Source organism: Salvia splendens, chromosome 10 (assembly GCF_004379255.2).
Source record: "Salvia splendens isolate huo1 chromosome 10, SspV2, whole genome shotgun sequence".
NCBI classification, from domain to species: domain Eukaryota; kingdom Viridiplantae; phylum Streptophyta; class Magnoliopsida; order Lamiales; family Lamiaceae; genus Salvia; species Salvia splendens.
This window is the reverse complement of record NC_056041.1, coordinates 1,949,080-1,968,185: the sequence shown is the minus strand read 5'-3', so window position 1 is coordinate 1,968,185 and position 19,106 is coordinate 1,949,080. Positions and strand designations below refer to the sequence as shown.

At 38.2% G+C, this 19,106-nt stretch overlaps 4 protein-coding genes across 5 annotated transcripts; 2 read left to right on the top strand and 2 right to left on the bottom strand.

The window, feature by feature from the left end:
* Positions 1-576: 576 nt before the first annotated feature.
* LOC121751620 (heat shock factor protein HSF30-like) lies at positions 577-2,380 on the top strand. Its single transcript, XM_042146403.1, has 2 exons — positions 577-951; positions 1,483-2,380. Exons 1-2 carry the CDS (start codon positions 682-684, stop codon positions 2,176-2,178), a joined length of 966 nt encoding a protein of 321 aa, XP_042002337.1. The 5' UTR covers positions 577-681; the 3' UTR covers positions 2,179-2,380.
* LOC121751617 (cytochrome P450 711A1-like) lies at positions 2,187-5,917 on the top strand. 2 transcript variants are annotated; one of them, XM_042146400.1, is made up of 7 exons: positions 2,187-2,315; positions 2,462-2,776; positions 3,408-3,618; positions 4,203-4,355; positions 4,437-5,193; positions 5,296-5,391; positions 5,475-5,917. In XM_042146400.1, exons 2-7 carry the CDS (start codon positions 2,713-2,715, stop codon positions 5,805-5,807), a joined length of 1,614 nt encoding a protein of 537 aa, XP_042002334.1. In that variant the 5' UTR covers positions 2,187-2,315; positions 2,462-2,712; the 3' UTR covers positions 5,808-5,917. The 2 variants fall into 2 exon arrangements, with proteins under 2 accessions (XP_042002334.1, XP_042002335.1); XM_042146401.1 differs by lacking the exon at positions 2,187-2,315 and having other exon boundaries at positions 2,482-2,623; positions 2,726-2,776.
* Positions 5,889-7,933, bottom strand: LOC121751619 (protein IQ-DOMAIN 5-like). Its single transcript, XM_042146402.1, has 5 exons — positions 7,676-7,933; positions 7,249-7,473; positions 6,899-7,126; positions 6,678-6,791; positions 5,889-6,602 (listed from the first exon to the last, which is right to left on the bottom strand). The coding sequence occupies exons 1-5, from the start codon at positions 7,739-7,741 to the stop codon at positions 6,021-6,023; spliced, it is 1,215 nt and encodes a 404-aa protein (XP_042002336.1). The 5' UTR covers positions 7,742-7,933; the 3' UTR covers positions 5,889-6,020.
* A 6,336-nt stretch (positions 7,934-14,269) lies between these two features.
* LOC121750220 (probable magnesium transporter NIPA9) lies at positions 14,270-17,506 on the bottom strand. Its single transcript, XM_042144714.1, has 9 exons — positions 17,147-17,506; positions 16,155-16,253; positions 15,935-16,064; positions 15,767-15,855; positions 15,330-15,386; positions 15,188-15,246; positions 14,967-15,087; positions 14,731-14,879; positions 14,270-14,656 (listed from the first exon to the last, which is right to left on the bottom strand). The coding sequence occupies exons 1-9, from the start codon at positions 17,255-17,257 to the stop codon at positions 14,437-14,439; spliced, it is 1,035 nt and encodes a 344-aa protein (XP_042000648.1). The 5' UTR covers positions 17,258-17,506; the 3' UTR covers positions 14,270-14,436.
* Positions 17,507-19,106: the final 1,600 nt, after the last annotated feature.

Below are 19,106 nucleotides of genomic sequence, written 5' to 3'. Positions count from 1 at the left end.
AAACGCGCCATATAAAAAATGAAACACAACAAATAATATAAATTTGGATATTATTATATGGAATACTACTTTTTAATTTATACATTAAAAAATTCTGTAACTTTTAGTTAGAGTCGTAAATAAAGAATAAATTATCCAAGAAATCATGAAATTTGGTCTGTTCAATAACTTTTAAAATGAGTCAAAAAAATCTTGAAATTTGGATTCACAACTACTCCATAGTTATTCTTTTTTGGTAAAATTGGCAGCAAAATATTATAAGTGGATAGACTACCTATAAATTAAACAAGGCAGTAGTACTAGTTTGTTAGTAAAGAAAAATTATAAAACTGACCAGGTTTCATAATTTTATCTATTATTATAGTAATCCGTATTAAAATATCTAACCCCAACATCTTTCTCATCTCAGCCCAAAATATCTGAGAAGTTTCTAGATTCTTCCTCCAAATCACAGCATTCCACGTGGCCAACATTGACCAATGCTGACATGCCACGCTTCAACCAAAGATATTTAAATATCCATTTCCGAAGTTTCCATATATTCTAGAATCTTCCTGTACTTATACAAAATCTCAATCCAAATCACCCGCGATTTCAGTTTCAAGAAGACAAAAAATTTCACTAAAAATAGAAAGTTAGTTCCATTTTTTCCCAAAGAACTTCAACAGCAACTAACCGAAAATGGAAGGTGTGACAGTGAAGGTGGAAGAAGCCGCCGCCGCAGCCGACGAGCCGAGACCGATCGAGAGCTTGCTCGATATGGGCACGCCTCCGTTCTTGACGAAGACGTTCGAAATGGTGGAGGATTCGTCGACGGATTCGGTGATTTCGTGGAGCAAGGCGAAGAACAGCTTCATCGTGTGGGACCCGCACAGATTATCCGCCGCATTGCTTCCCAAATTCTTCAAGCACAATAATTTCTCCAGCTTCGTTCGACAGCTTAATACCTACGTAAGTTTTCTCGGAAATTCGAGGTCAATTTCTTACCCCCTTTTTTTCCTGTGGTTTGTTTTGAGTTTAGTTGGTGTGATTGAATCATTGATCGGTGGAATGAGTTGAGTTGATCCCAATTTCTGTAGTTTCAGAAACCATTTATGTTTTGATATGAAAAAAGTGATCTATTTTTTGCTACATTATGTGTTTGATGAGGTTTGTATGGTTAAATTAGAGTAACTTATGCTCGTAATTTAGTAAATTTAAGTAATTTATTGAGTATGAAATTTGTCCCAATACATAAACAGTTGATGAATTTACAACAAATTGAGTAATGAGAAGGTTTTCTTTGGGCTTTGTTCAAATAGGTGGGGGGGTTTTGTGATTGTGTGGTTGACTAATGTTTTATTGATAAACTTCTACATTTGATCTTAACAGTTGATGCACCTCTGCAAATTCATGAAACGGACTCTACTATAGGTAGTAGATAGTTTGCTACAAATCGAATTTGAGTTTCTGAGACTGTTCTAGGATGAAAATGGAATGCAGGGCTTTAGAAAGGTGGATGCAGATCGATGGGAGTTCGCGAACGAGGCGTTTCTAAGCGGGAAGAAGCATCTGTTGAAGATGATCAAGAGGAGGCGAAACGTGATGATGCAGGGCACGAGCCAGCAAGGAGGAGGAGCTTCTTGTATTGAGTTGGGGCAGTATGGGAAGGAAGAGGAGGTGGAGAGGCTGAAGAGAGATCGAGACGTGTTGAGGGCCGAGGTCTTGAAGCTCAAGCAGCAGCAGCAGATCTCGATGGAGCGTCTCATGGTGATTGAGGAGCGTATCCGTGGCTCTGAGAGGAAGCAGCAGCAGATGACTAGCTTTGTTGCTAAGACCTTTAGCAATCCGTTGTTTGCTGAGAGGGTTGCGAATGGCCAGAGACGCGTTGAATTAGGGCTGAAGAGGCAGCTGACTATGACCCCGGATGAGGTGCTTGTGGAGTCATTGATCTCAGCTGCAAATGTTGGTGGGACAAGCTCAAATCCTATCACGGATGAGGTGTTGGACAAGCAGCTCGATCTGGCTCCAGATCAAAGTGAGGTTGAAGCAGAGATTGAGACATTGGTTTCGGCTGCAAATGTTGGTGGCCTGAGCTCAGATCTGTTGGAGAGGCTTTTAAGTGAAGACGAGGAAGTGGGAGCCGGAGATTGGGATGAAGAACTTCATGAACTTGTTGATGAATTAGACTTTATGTAGTTTGATTGCTATGGTGATGGAGCTGAATTTGGTTGTGTTTTAGGTTCTTGAGTGTGTTTGTTACTTGAGATGGATGGATTTGTTGTGGCTGAGGCGAAGAACAGAGAATCGCAGTGGTGATGAGAATTAGTCAGATTGTATGCAACAATCTTTTGAAGTTCTTGTTCATTGCTTAATCAATTAGTATCTCCTTCACAAATCAGCTTGCTTGATTGAGGGTTATATGATGATTTTTGTTTTTCCTTGATCTGTTTGTGCATTTTCAATATGTTTTTTTGTGCAGAAGGTGGGGAGTTTTGTGCAGCAGCTGTGAGGTGGGTTTCACCAAAGGTCTCGTTGCTTTGTATCCGCCTGATTCGGGTGCGCTCTGACCTCACTGTCCGTACATCTCTGGATCTCGTACGAGAGCATCTATGTATGAGATGAGTTTCATTAGATGTAGCATGTACGAGATAAGTTTTAGTCTTGTCTAGGAATTTCTAGTGAGGACAACGTCGCCCGATATCCAGCTAAAACCCTTGTAAACAAAGATTGATGGTATTTTCAGATGATCAAGAAACAGGACATATTCAAAGATGGGACAAAACATATCTTCAAGGTACAAAGAATTTTTATACTAATATGCTTATGATCAAGAATTCAAGATTAAGTAATATGATGCTCTATGTCTAGATGCTTGTAACTACTCTCTCATGATTGAGACTTGCATATATGCCGCATTGAATTGTCAAAAATAGGAAAGTGTATTGTGTACTAATCTGTGATATTGAGCAAATCTTATTCTTGAACAAGTGAAAGAACACAAACACTCACACACTCAAAGAATCAGATTGTTGAGTAAAGAAAACCACTTCCTGCTCAAGTTGATGTACAGGGACTTGTCGACCCTCCATTGGTCGATGCTCGTGTGGGCGATCATGACATCTGATGTGACAGCCGACTAGGGTCCAATCGGCCATGATCCCTGGGTGATCATTTGTCCATTAGTCCAATTTGGAATAAATATTTTGAATTGTGTGTGTGATTATCATGAGACCCCACAGGCTATAACTGGAAAACACACAGTGAAAGTTGCAGCATTATGTGTTTGTAACAGAAAACCCACCATCATAATATCACCATTCAATACAGACAAAAAACTCAATACCATCCCAAAGAACCCTTTTTTAATTCTATAAATTAGTGCAATTTCACTTTCTTTTTTCTCATTATGAAGTTTGTAACAACAGAAATGGTAGAGCCTTTTCTGGTGCTGGAAATCGCCTCCGTGATCCTAGCAGCCGTGGTTGGGGCTTTGGTGTACCTTTATGCACCGTATTGGGGTGTTAGACACGTCCCCGGCCCTCCAGCAATGCCTGTGGTCGGACACCTTCCGTTGCTCGCTGAATATGGCCCGGACGTGTACTCTATTCTTGCCAAGTGCCACGGCCCTATATTCCGGTATTTTTAGTCAAACTACTTTGCTGAGAAACTTCAGCTTTTTTCTGATCATTTCTTGCAAAACATATGATTGTTAGGCAACTTTTTATGCAGTTCTTGTTTTCATTAAAAGCATATAAAGTAATGGCTCAAAATTTTCTAGCTATAAAGGGTTGCAGATTCAATTGATTTGTAGTAGCATCATTTTTTTGTGGTGAAATTTTCATTATTCATTGTATGTTTCCAAACTTTGTATTTTAGTGCAAGATTGCTATTTGTGGGCCAATCTTTAGTCAAAGATCACCATGTCTCATTATTACACAATATGACCACTAAATAAAGTGACAACAGATAGTCATTCTCAACTTCTTGTTGGAGGCCGCATTACTTTTTAGGGTAATTTCAATTTTATTTTATTTATTTTTGAAAACATGTAATCTTATGTTTCCAAGAATCATAGCTATGATACAGAATCACAGATGGCAGTGTCAAAAAAATGGAATTTGCAGTTGAAAATGATTGCATCAATAAATATAGTACTACTACTTGTTTGGTTTTGATCATTTCAAGTATTTCAAAATAAGTTTTTTTGGGTGCAAAAACAGATTTCATATGGGAAGGCAGCCACTAGTAATAGTAGCAAATGCAGAACTTTGCAGAGAAGTTGGGATAAAAAAATTCAAGTATTTCTCCAACAGAAGCATCCCTTCTCCCATTGCAGCTTCTCCTCTTCATCAAAAAGGCCTATTCTTCACAAGGTTCCAAATTTGATGTCTATGAATGTTTTGTTGTTGTTCTTTTGTCGTAGTCTTTGTAACTCTCGTGCCACGGGCCCCCAGGGACTCGAGGTGGTCAACCATGCGCAACACGATCCTCTCCCTCTACCAGCCGTCCCATCTAGCCACGCTTATCCCAACGATGCAAGACTTGATTGCATCTGCCACAGAGGATCTCGGGTCCAATGACTTAACCTTCTCCGATTTCTCTCTCAAACTGGCCACAGATGTAATTGGGAAGGCTGCGTTTGGTGTTGATTTCGGCCTCTCCAAGCCAAGATCGCGCAGGCATGAAGATGGCCGTGTTCAAGAATTCATCAACCAGCACGTCTACTCCACGAGCCAGCTCAAGATGGACCTGTCCGGATCATTGTCCATCATTCTAGGGGTGCTCATCCCGATTCTTCAGGAACCTTTTCGCCAGATCCTCAAGAGGATCCCGGGCACAATGGACTGGAAAGTGGAGCGTACAAACATGGACTTGAGCAGGCGTCTGGATGAGATCGTGCAGAACAGAATGAAGGAGGAGGTGAATGATGATCCGGGCTCAAAGGATTTCTTGTCACTTATACTTGGGGCAAGGGAGACAGAGAAAGGTGCAAACAAGGCCTTCACTTCTGATTATGTCAGTGCTGTTACCTATGAGCACCTCTTGGCAGGATCAGCAACTACCTCGTTTACACTCTCTAGTGTCGTCTACCTTGTCGCTAGACATCCAGACGTTGAGAAGAAGGTTATAGAAGAGATCGATGGATTCGGGCCTCATCACCAAATGCCTACTGCCCATGATCTTCAACACAAGTTCCCTTATCTTGATCTGGTAAATTTTTGGTAGCACTATTCTTCAATTCTTGTTAGATAATGAATGTTGAATAATCTCATTGCATAATTTGCATTTTCTTGATTACTATTTAAAAATTAGGTCATCAAAGAAGCAATGAGATTCTACACAGTTTCTCCCTTGGTTGCTAGAGAAACATCAGCAGAAGTTAGCATAGGAGGCTATCTACTACCAAAGGTATGTCATGTGACTCATGTCTTACTTCGCACACACATGAGGCGTATTCATTGGCAGCTAAACTCGTTCTCCATTTGGTTTAGGGCACGTGGGTGTGGCTGGCACTCGGGGTTCTCACAAAAGATCCGGTGAACTTCCCAGAGCCGGAGAAGTTCAGGCCAGAGAGGTTCGACCCAGAAGGCGAAGAGGAGAAGCAAAGGCATCCTTACGCCTACATTCCATTTGGGATCGGCCCTCGGGCTTGCATTGGACAGAAATTCTCCTTGCAAGAGCTCAAGCTGTCCCTGATTCATCTATACAGGAAGTATGTGTTCAGACATTCTCCACTCATGGAGAATCCCCTGCAGCTTGATTATGGCTTAGTACTTAACTTTAGACACGGTGTTAAGGTTCGTGCCATCAAACGTGATGTTTGAATGATCCCAGAATCAAGAACTTGTTCGTGCCATCAAACGAGATGTATTGATGGTCCGAGAATCGAATAAACTTGAATAAAATGATCAATAAACACAGTCTTGTTTTCTCATTGCAAAACTCGTAAACAAGTACTACTACTATATTACAAAATGCAGAAGTGAATATCAAACAATCAAGCTGTTGTAAGTTTCAATCCACATTTTCCCTCCACCCTAGAAAAATCCCTTCTCCATTCGTGTCGGCAGTCGAGGCAGGGCATTACAATCCGAGCTCCCGGGATCAGCCATTGTCTTGTTGAGAAACTGAAACTCATCCATGGACTGCTGCCTCAGGGCTCCGTGCCTCCTCTGCTTCGCCCTCGTTGCCTCTGTCAAGTTCATGTAATTCGGCCTGTTGATGCTGCCATCCTCCGTCCTGTCAGAGGCAGTCTTTCCCGAGATGGGAGTCGTGGTTGTGAAGATCGAGGATGAGGCCGAGATCTCGTCGTAGCTAGGGCTAGACGACGAATGTGCAAAGAGTGGAGGCTTTGCTGATATCCTCTTAGTCATGTTGTTTTTCCTCATTTTCACCATACTTGGCTCAGACAGCCTAGACAGATTGCTCTTGTTGCACTCTTTGATCAGCGGTGTCGTCTCTGAAAACCGTTCCTCCGTGCTCGACTTCTCCATGAGCCGATTCTCCCACGGCTTCGCCACCATCCATCTCTCCAGCCAGCTCCATCCACAGCTGTTCTTGTCCAATTCTTGGCATTTTGGCACAGTGATGCAAGAATCACAACTCTGGCTTGATTTCCACTGCCAAAGAATGAACCAAATTAGTGAACACAAACTAAAGGTCGCGTCACGATGGAATCAAACCCGAGATCTAACCTTTTGAGCAAGAGAGTAAGCAAGGGCTCTCTCTCTCTTGACAGCTCCCTCTTGCCTCATTTGTATCTTGGCCTTAACCTCTTCAAGAGTCCCTCTACTATCACACCACCCTTCCTACAATAAATTCAAAACACGACCTTTTTCAATCACGAGATCGTCACTCCACCAACCAAACATACGAAAAATCAAATCAATGCAAACAATGGGACTAATGCTAGTACCTCAGCTTCCTTCAAAGCCTCGTTCTCGCGATGGCGCTCGTCAAGCAGGCGCTGCACCGCCTGACCCTCGACCGACATCCGGACGTGGCGGGCCCGGACCCGGGCCTGAACCCTAACAAGAGCCTGCATACACCTCAATGTCACAGCAGCCTGCTTCCTAACCTGCCTCCCTCTAACAATTGCTTGAAGCCTCACCAATCCCTTCAAAGCCCTCAAAGCCCTTCTTGCCTAAACCATAAATCATTACCATTTTTTTTGTCAAAATTCAATATTAATTAAATCATTCCAAATAAAATTAAAATTACATAGATACAAATGCTCATGATCATTAGTATAATAAAAATGCTGACCAAGAATCCTCTGAATGCGGTTTGGATTCTGATGGCGGCCCATTCTTGGCGTACGGCGCGGAAGTCGCTCGGCGGCGCGCGGACCACGGCGGCTACGGCGGCGTTGAAGGCGTCGTTGTTCACCGGTGAGGGTTCCGACGAGAAATCCGGCCCGGCATTGATACCTGCTGGCCTTTTCACACCTTTCCAAATCTTCCATTTTTTGCTCTTTCCATTAATCTTTTCCTATAGTTTTCACGATGAAAAACACGAAGATGAAATAAAAATAAAACTATTCAACAACTGCAACTCAAGCACATAAACAGATATTTAAAAAATGGAATCTTTTTTTGTTGGAAATGCAGCATACCACAAATTGAGCTGTGAAGGCAGATAGAAATGAAAAAGATTGGATTTTTATTTGATTAAACTAAACTTTGGAGCTTACATTGTCTTCTTTGTCTGGTTTCTTCATCCCTATCAATGCTTTAACCCATTTTCCAGAAGCCCCCATTTCTTGAAGACTCCAAACCTTGAAGAATAATCTTTTAAATTGAAACCAGAGAGAGAGAGGGAACGAGGATCAATGCGTATTTGAAGTAACTGTGAGTGAAGCAACTGATGGAAAACGAATTATACAGAGGTGAAACAGAGCTATTAAAGCTGCCCAAAATAGTTGCTTTATCACTTTTTTTTGCTTGAAAAGAATACAAACTTAAATAAGGGACAATGGAAGAAAAGAGTAAAATTTGGGGGGTGGGGGATGAGGGGGTGCTCAAACATGAGACATCTGAATTTTCTGAACTATTAACTCATTAATAAATCATTAGTTATGTTTTTACAACAAGTCAACTAAATAAATGCATTTTTTCTATTTTTTTTTTGGAAAAAAATGGAATGATAGAAGGTTGAGGCATGGCATTAATTTTTTCCTAAAGAGCAAATAAAATACAGTAAGACAGTGAGTTTCATACATCCAAAGGCAACCAATTTATCACTGTACATAACATCACCAAATATGATTATATTTTGATAAGTCTCGTCCCTTTAAAATTTAAATGATAAATCAAGGTGTTTTGAAAAAAATCTGATTGTCCCACGATAAATTTTTTGTTATGAGATTAATAGTTATGCAAAGTATACTAATGCAACGGCATGAAAGACGACTAACGATCACATTTTGAGATTGATAAGCTAGAAGATAAAATAAAATAAAAGTAAACTTGGTAAATTTGGACAAATGAAAAAAATTATAAACTTTATAACTCAAATTTTGGAAAGTTAAGGACGAACTATAAATTACTTATCCTTCATAAGTTTAGAGGAAATCAACTCAAACTAAAAAGCCGTTTTTGCCTCTAATTCTTGAAAGTTAAACTATAAGCTTTCTCCTTTTGGTTTGTGAAAAAATGAAATCTTGAATAAAAACATAAACTTTGTGTGGTGATAAAAGAGGGGCACCAAAAAGTATAGCCTAAAATTTCCTTTTAAACCAATCTTAGCTAAATTTAACAAAAATGGAGTAAAATATTACAAAAATAAAAATAGTTACTGTAGTTGATTATAGGGGGTGGGTGTAGTTGGGTGAGTGGGGCACAACTGTGTGTAGTTTGTTTTTTATGGTTGCAATTATCCAATAAGAGCCGTTGGATTAGGGTGTCCACTATAAGGGGCGGACAGCCCCTCCCACCGCCGCCCCCTTCTCGAACCGCCGCGCCGCCGCGTCAGCCGCGGCTACTGCAATAGACAGCCGCGGCTATAGCCCCACTCCTTCTCTCTCTGCCACCCTCAGCCGCGTCCTCGCCCCGCACGCGGCGATTCCGCGTCCGCCATCCCTCCCCTCACCCGCCGCGTCCACCCCCGCGGCGGACACCCTTCCCACTATAAGCCGCCCCGCTTCCGCCCCGCTCGCGGCTATAGCCGCGTCCACGTTATAGTGGACGCTCTTAGGGATGTCAGTATAGCCTACAACATGTGGACTGACCCGCATAGCTCGCCAAATTTATAGGGTTAGGGTTGGAAATTTCTACCCCGATAAAATTAAAACCCGATTAGCCCGTACCCGATTAACCCGCAACCCGTTAGGGCCAGACCCGAAAACCCAATGGGCTGGCCCGAAAACCTGATAAAATTTCTATTATTCTATTTTTTTACTTCTAATTCGACATTTCATTGATTAATTTTATAATATAGATAACTAAAAAATAACTTTCAATTTTATATTAAATACACAAATTATATATTGAATTTTTACTAATATAATAATTGATAAAATAAATTAAAACTTCAATTTCACTTAAAAATATTTAAATTTCTAAAATATGTATTAAAATTTCACGAAACATCTCAAATATTAATATTTGATCATATTTGATCATGTTTATGATTGAGTTTATATTTTATGAATATAACTAATTTTCGTCATTATTTATTGGATTGATCGCTTGTTAATCTTATCGGCCGCAACCCGATGGGCTGGCCCGAAACCCGAGCTTTCAGGGTTAGGGTTGAACCTCTATAACCCGAAAGAAATCACAACCCTATTAGCCCGCACCTGATTGACCCGTAACCCGAACAGGGTCGGCCCGAAACCCGATTGACATCCCTGTGTTGGATTGAGGTAATTGCATTTGAATTTCGAAAGAGGAAGAGGTGGTGGCCCACACCATTCTCGCTCGTGTCTTAGTTAGTGGACGAAAATGTTCTCCAACATTGAAGGTAAATTACGATATTGCTCAGATTCGGACATGGATCCTAAAAAGGCACGACCTGTTTGTAGTGGACCATGAAAAGGTACAAAAAAGATTGGAATCCCTTATTATATTAATTATTGTTTATTTTATTATATTACGCTATTAGTGAGAATAAGAACAAGAGTGTTGTAATTTGCAATGTTGAGTAGACACAGAAAATCACTGAAGTCAGTGTAAAAGTAGTAAAGATCTATGTTGTCTTTGCATATAAATCCACAACATTTGCTTTGGATCCCTCTTTGGAGCTCCCATCGTTTAGTTTATATAATCGAACTCCCTCATCTCATATTAATTGAGTCGTATTCTTATTTGAGATATTCCAAAATATGAGAATAAGTATTTATTCTTGCAATTTTATATCTCTTCAATTATGTATTCTGTTTTATCTCAATTTTTGGTGTTTATGGTTGATTTTAAAAAGTACGTGACAAATCTGAATCTGACCGAAATTTATAATTTTCCTATCAATTTATCCAATTTATCATTTATCTCTTGGCGAAAACAAACATCTTACTTGACATGAGATGGAAAAGTAATACTTTATCCTGAATCCCATCAATTTATAAGCAAAAAATTATTTATTTTTGTATGAAAGGAAAATTTTCTTTTGAAGCTCAGATATTAATTGATTTAAGAGGGGGAAAGGGGCAATGATGTATAATTGACTACACATGAAAAAAATGTATGTATAAAGTTTTGACTTCGATTTATTGCAATCAATGTAAATGATATTGAAAATCTGAAAAAATATGTAAGGTATTTCACTTTAAAAAATGGGGACCTCTTTTCTAGTGTACTTGAACTGCCAAAATCTACCAAAATTATTGATGTAACATTACAAGTTGCCCCAATAATTCAAAATTAATAGAACATGATTGATAATAACATCCGTGATCCATTGTACGATGTGTTTTTGGTGAGTTGTTGTTAATTTCATTGCATTAATTAATTTGAGTTCATAACATTTTAATTAATTTATTCAGTAATAATTAATTGATAAAGTACGAAAAAAAAATTGATTGGGGTATATCGTTAATATAAAATGAGACTTATCCCAGCACAGAGATAAACTTATAAATATAACTAAAATGAAAAAAAACACACAACCATAGTCCATATTGGCTGTGGACGGATTTGATAGTTATATTGTGTAGGAAACATTACCAGTACTAACTTATAGTATATCTTGAAAATAGTTAATCTTATTAGAAAAAGTTTGGAGCATACACAGTGTGCGGACGATGTCCGATGCATCTTCCGCGCCGTATACATCGTCCGCGGACGATGGCGTCGGAACATGCATCGTCCGCCCCACTGAGGGTCACGCTCTCCCATCTCTCACTTTCCCCACACACCAATATTTGTTTCTGGTACAAGGAAGTCATCGCCGATGTCATGTATGCATGCATCATCTTGCATAGCATGATAGTCGAACACGAAGGTGGAGGAGTCACTGATTGGTGAGATGATGAAGCTGGATCTAGCTCCAGCACGGTGACCCCGCCCCGCGTTTGAGGATTACCGATGAGCTACAGTGAGGTTCTATCTAGACATACCTCAATGCGCAGCCAACAAGACCATGCTCAGCTCATGAACGACATGATTGAAGAAGTTTGGGACCGTAACCGCCATTGAGAATTTGTAGTTTTTTATTTCGTATTGTAATATTTGAACTTTCAATGAGATGAAGTTTTTTTTTTCAATTTTTGTAGTGTTTTAAATATTCAAATAAATAAAATGCTTAGAGTGAACTATAGGGCGGCCTATAGGGCATCCCACTGCAGGTGAATGGGTAAAAGGATAAAATGCTGATGTGGTAGAGCATAGGGCGGACTATAGGGCACCTATTAGTATCTAAAAAAAGTTTAAACGTAGGGACTCTTATTATAATAATGTTATTATTGGAATATAATTGGACTTAGGTATTTTCTAAGTATAGTTTCAATAGAGTTTAGGCCCAATCAAGTTTTCTAGTAGACATTTAAAAGTAAATAGGGGACCATCCTTTTTATTAATAAAAAACAATTTTATGGAATAAATGAATGACAAATAAAAAAACTACTTTCCTCATGTACAATTTGATTAAATTGTTCGATTTGAACTAAAACATAGAATTAAATTGGCGATGTGGTAGCACAGATGTTGAGACGCAGAGAACTTCCTGTCACTTTTGTCTTTAACCATTTTTTTAATTATAAGTCACTATTTTTTCCACACTTTACCTTATTTTATTAAAAAAATAATTTGATTGGTGTGTCAGAATCCCAATTTGGTCAACACCATGTCTCCTTCCTATATGAAAATTAACATATCTAAAGCACTAATATCTACACAATATAATTATTTATTATGTGTAGTATTCAATAATAAGACAATTAACACTATAAATACTTCATTGATTATATAAAGATACTTCGTTTCTTTTCCCGTGCAGGAAAATCATTTATAATAATTGAACTTAACTTTCTATAACATTTTTGTCATTAGTTCAACATCATGGACAAAATTATAAGAGAATTAACTGCAATTAATTAATTAATAGATTAGATGCTTTTTTTAGTACTGCAATGATATAAATTCAAAAAGTGACATATACTGTGTTTATTGTTTTTGAATGTGGCAACAGTCAATGATTCTTTTGGCAGAATAATAAACAATGTAATGCCTACATCCCAACAGATTCCATGGAATAATTATTTTATCATATTCATTGTTCAAATTTATTATTGTTGGTGGTTTTATAATATTTTTTTCCACCTTATGAAAATCGATAAAAATAAGGATGATCAATAGGTAAGAACTGAAAGAATATCAAAAGTATTGTACAATACCTAATTTACATTTATATAATATGCAAAAAACAAAAAAAATACAGATACCATTGTAGAATCATACTCAGTAAATATGGTAATACTTATCAATCTGGTTCTATTCATAAATACAAAAAAATTATGAAAAGAAAAAATATAAAAAAAATTATGAACATATCAAATTGCATATTTAGTACTATTTACTAATGTAGCTACAAATTGCTTTGTAAATCCTCGTCTTTGTCGGAATCTATGGATGATGTGCTATGCCTGGAATACTGTATCAAGCCGCTATGCGACTTGGGATGGTATGTAATAATCTTATGGCCCTTCTCGTCGTACAACTTAAGGTCTTCGTCGTCGTCGTCTCTCGGAACCCTACACCGTTCCCCTAAGATTATCGTCTTCTTCCACACCGAATCCTCCTGATGTTTAAAATACCTTATCCCCAGCTTCTCCGTAGCCGCGGCCCCCGTGCTCATCACGCGCAGGCTCATGCTCGACACCAGCTTCGCCACCCCCGAGTTTGACCGGTGGTGGTGGTGGGTGTTGCGTTCGCACGAAGCCGTCCGCATGGGGTGGTCGTTTCCGGCGCAGGCGGGTGTCGCCGGCGGCGAGTGGTGGTGGTGGTCCCGGCCGAGATCGGGGGTGCATGGCATCTCGTTGACGTCGTCGTCATCCGGGAAGAAGTTGATGTCTGATATTATGTCGTGGAAGAAATCGTCATCGTCGGCCTCTGCGGGCGCCGGCCGTTTCTTGCGGAACAAAGCGCCGTAGACGTGTGAAACTGTTTGGAATAATATTGGCATGAGAAAAAATGGTTTTTTTAGGAAATTTAATATCTATTTGCTTTTTTGTTTGCAGGGAAAATATTAATATGGGAAGGGGAGATTAGATTGAAGAACTTAAGGATTTTTTCTCCCCATTTGTTTAGAGGGAAAATGGGTGAAAAGGTTAAAGAATTTGCAGTGTGGAAGGAATTTAGATTGGATTAAATGTGTGTGAGATAGTGAAATAATTTGAATTATTTTTAGAGGTTTGGAAATTGTATTTTTATTTTTTTTGGTTTTTAATTCCCGAAGAGGATTGCTTTAATTCAGGTGAAAGCTACGGCCGAAATGGGGTGCCTTTATTTATGCTACAACATTAAATGTTGATGGCTAAATTTAGTCATTGTCATCGAAAATATATAGTATATGCAATAAATGCATATTTTGTTAATTGGCTTCAGTTTATTAACTTTTATTTTTCAAAATTCTACTAGTAGTTTTTTAGACTAACAACTCCTTTTGGATTACATTGGATCATATCTAATGTCTTGAACACACAACAAAATACTGTAAATTGAAATATCTTGGACTATAAACAATGATTAATTAACATGTTATATACTCCATATAGGGAAGGTTTAAGGTGAAATAGTTTTTATTTATAATTAACAGTGTTATGTAATAAATAATCACATAACAACACCAACACTAATTCAAATGATGAATTCAATAGAAAAGGGATAGGTCTTTCACATCTTTGAACAGTTATGCAAATCTTTCTTTCACTTGAGAGAACAAAGCAAACATAAAGGGACAACCAGTAATGAAACTGTACACTCTTTAAACGTATTGAACCGAAATTGAAATAGCTCAAGCTTAAGCTTTCGCTTTCGCAGGGGGCGGTATCGAATGGTGCAGCGTGCTAGCTTGGATCATGGTGCTCGGATTCGTGTCCCTTCCACGGGTAGAGCTCGACTGCCTGAGGCCGAAGCTCCTTTCAACCCCGCTTCGTGCAAAGCGTCTCCAAGGCCTTGGGAGGTGTCGCATCAGCCTCGATGAAGATACCAGCAAGATCACTCCGAGAATGATGAAGAGCCTGTATGAGACGAAGTTAACAACATGATGCGGTGTAAAGAGTCCAAATGAGGGGAAAAATGTGGATTTGGCTACCATCCAAGGAGAAGCATCAGGCGAGATGTTGGGGCGGAAGGCAGCTGTTCGCCAAGAGCAAACATGCCGGCAAGCACCCCAGTCACGATCGAGGCAACAGCTGCACAAGTGGACACGACGATTGCCCTTCCATGCTTCAAACCACGGGTCTGTTTATAACAACAGAAGCGAAGAATTTGTTATTATACACTTGCAACGATCATGCAAGATCAAATACGAGTGGTGTTTCATGTTACCTGGCAGACAAATCCGGAGGCACTGCACATTATGCTGATTGAGACACAAAAGGGAAGCAACAACTTGGAAGATCCTTGCTCCAAGAACAAGAATCCCATCTTTGAAATCACAGATGCAATCCTGCAATTGCGTTTCGCGGATTTCTTTTTCGTAAGATGACGACGATCAGAAGAATCCAATGAAATATATATTGGTTGAGTACTTGAGTTCAAGAAAATACCCGAATAGAATGCCGGACTCCAAGCCATAAATGATCTCCTCGATCACTTCGTATTGCATCTGCAAGGTCGAAAAGCAGGCCATTGAGATCCATAAGACTAATAAAACACTTCATTAAGACGATCAGAATGTTTAAAATATACCAACTCCTGTTCTCTTCTTTGTCGTCTATACACACGCAGCCATCCATTAAGAAGAACCTAAAATGAACGAACAATGTAAGGTTAGTGGTCTGCACTTGATGATGGAGACGGGGAATAATCTTTCAAAGTTAAGCATAAGATTTTCGGTAGCAAAGAATCGAGTAATCTTTCAATTATGTAGGGTAAGTGTTTTACAAGATTGGACAGTCAAGAGAAGCAATTTGAACATATCACAAACTGGAACCAACACAAAAAGGAAAAACCATATGATGATAGTGGAACCAGAATTGTAGTAAGTTACAGGTGCCTAAGAAAAATTGAGCAAATTCAACAATATCCAATTATAGATCAACAAATGGTAGCATATGTATGACTTTTTCAACATTATCTGACATGAACTAATGATAATTAGAAGTTGAATAAGGTAAGATACCTACAAACACGAGCGCAACAAGAAATACCAGCCATGGTAAATAGATAATCAAGATGGATGGTGACTTTTGCTCTTCTCCTCCAGCACCGACACCTGGATGCAGAGAACGCAACAAATTAGAGATAGGATCGTAAAACATTAGAGATATGAATCTTACATCAACTTACATTACCTATGGTACCAATACCAGCCAAAGCAATTCCAATCCAGTCAATGGCATTCATGATCTCCTTCAGATAAAAATGAGAAAATACGGAGAGGATAGCGAGCCCACAGCCAGAAACGGGTTGAATCACCGATACCTACATAGACAAAATTTCATTATACTGAGTCATGATCATGGTCTGGGAGGCCCTAAATGAACAAACATGTGCAAGTTTTATAGGTCTTACAGGAGCCTGAGATAGTGCAAGCAACATCAAGACGGCCCCAAAGATATCCATCAAGAAGCCGATTATCCAAGCACTGTTAGAAGCATATGCTCTTATCACCTGAAAATTCAGATCCCCTTGCCATCACTATTCTGCTTCGTTTGAATTAGATGCATTGTGATAATATACATCTATTGATCTACACACGAAATGACGAAATTACATGCCAAAGAAGAGCATACAGTGGCAATTTCTTCCCATATCTCGAGTAGTTACCAGATTCTTCTCAATGAGGACAGCAAGAGCTACAACACAAGTTTAATCCAATTCCTTACTTCAAAATCAATGGCTACGAGGGTGTTCCAACCACACCCTTGTTACCAAACTAGTCGCTTATATCCGTAATTGGAACATATGCGGGAATAATTTCATCAAATACAACCTAAGAGCTAATAAATGTGACACTACTAAATTACGAAAACTTGGACACTTTACAATTAAGATCATCAATGGTCCTGGATCATTCATCGAAAGTCTCCCAATAATCGATATACTCAGTTTCTACTCAGCTTAATACAATTAAAAGATTTAGATTTCAACTCTAACAATTCCATACAATTCCAATCAATGATTTGGCAATCACAAATGTATACCAATTACATACAGACATGCACAGCCAAATTAATCAAGGAAAATCCCCCCAAAAACGATAATAAATCTAAAACCTAAAGTCTTCCACACAAATAAGCTCATTTCAACCCATGAAAATACAATCAAAGAACACACACATACACACACACACACACGCTAAGATAGAGAAACGCCTTTTACTTAGCACATTGACCAATACAATGCAAATACAATCGATAAGAATAGATAATAAGTAACATTTTTTTCATGCCCAAAAATCCAATTAACAAAAACCGATTATCAGCACCCCCAATTTTTACGCGTCCAAAATCAGCTCAAAAATCAATTACACAGAAAACAATAAAACAGCTAGACTAGAATACCTTGAGCTTGAAAGAGAGAGGTGGGAGAATTAGGGTGCCCTTTTTCTGAAGCACTTTGCCAATGTTGTTTCCGGCGGTAGCCGCAATCGTTAAGCAAATCGATTCCCACATCTCTCTCAGATTTAATTCTTGTTGCAAATTTGTTCTAGACTTCTGCCTGCAGAGAGATTGATGCAATCTCGCATGAATGAAGGGAAAAGAAGTTGTGAATTGCGTGGATTTCGAAGCGCAGCAAAGATCTCTGTCGAATTTTCACAGATCTCTGTTGTTTTCTACAGCAATTAATACTCCTAATTTCGGCTTTGACAATTTTGATATTCCTTTGATATGGAATATGCGTTTTCTTTCTTTCGGTTTCTGGGAACCAAAAGCGTTTGCTTAAAGTAACGTTTTTCTTTAGGGATTACACAGTAATTGTGGATACTCAAGTTTGAGTTTACCATTTAAATTGGTATAAAATTACAATAAGTTTCGTCCCAAAGTATCAATAAAAAGAGTTCAATTTGATTTTATTTTGTTGCACTTACTCCTATAATGTATGGAAAAATTGGATATAATGGTATAGAAGTAATACTATATAATAAAGCTATCATTAGGAATTTTCTGACCAACCACCAACCATCATAGCACAAAAAAATATCATAATGCCCGCAGGAGATCGCAGCCAGTTCCGGAGAGGCAGATTTGCAAGAATGGCCAAAGATTGATTTCCACTACTGCCGTATAGTTGCAACACATCTCTGGCACAAGCGAAAGGCCTTGAGAGGTAGGCTTATAGCAGGATAGTGGGTTTACGGCGGCCCTCCTCTTAACGGGTCACTGCGTACCCTAGTTGAACACTCCTTACAATATTGTCGGACTGAGATGTGATGGGCCCCTTAAAGTTGAGGTTTCAAGCTATTTTTCGGAAAAAAAATATATCATAATTTTTTAAAAGTCGGTGTGACACCAATCAAATAACTAAATTCAAATCATATTAACACTGTTGTAAAAGTATGCATTTGCAACCGAAAACAAATAGTCTACATATTTTATCAAAAATTTATAATCACCTCAATTTGAACAACTCCATAAGAAAGTATTTTCTTATAAAGAATCTCCACCAAGATTCTCATGCAAAGATCAATGTCAAGATATAAAGTCTGAATTAGGGGTGTGCATTCGGGTTTCGGTTCGGTTTTTTGCCAAAACCGAACCAAAACCGAAAAACCGAATTTAGTTCAAAATCCAAACCGAACCGAACCCGAAAAACCGAAAAACCGAAAACCGAACTTAAAAAATCGAAAAACCCGAAAAAAAACCGAAAAACCCGAAAAAAAAAACCGAAAAACCTGAAAAAAAATAAATATAATATAAATATATATTTATATATGTGTATTTTATTTTATTTTATTTTATTTTATATATACTAATAGAATATTTATATATAATATAAAATTAATATTACTATATAATATATATTATATAGTAGAATATATTAAAAGAATATATATTATATATAATATAATATATTAAATTAATAGAATATATATATAATTCGGTTTTTTTCTTCGCCCGAACCGAACCAAAAAACCGAATTTTTTTTTTATTTTTAAAACCGAAAAAACCGAACCGAATTTCAAAATTTCGGTTTGGTTCGGTTCGGATATTCGGTTTCCGGTTTTTTTGCTCACCCCTAGTCTGAATAATACAAATATATGAAAAATCATAAGCATTATAAATAAAATTGCATGATACAAAACCATTCAGTTTAAGTCATTGCTCTTACCAATAGTACTTAATTAGTACCAAAATCATCAAAGATGTGATGAAATTTCACAATAATATTCGTAATACAAGTATTCAACTATAAAAACTAAACACAGCCACATAAACTTCACCAAACAAAGTTCTAATTTTCTAAAATTATTATTACAAGGGAAATAAAAACTCACTCACTCACTAGTAGTAGTTGAACTTA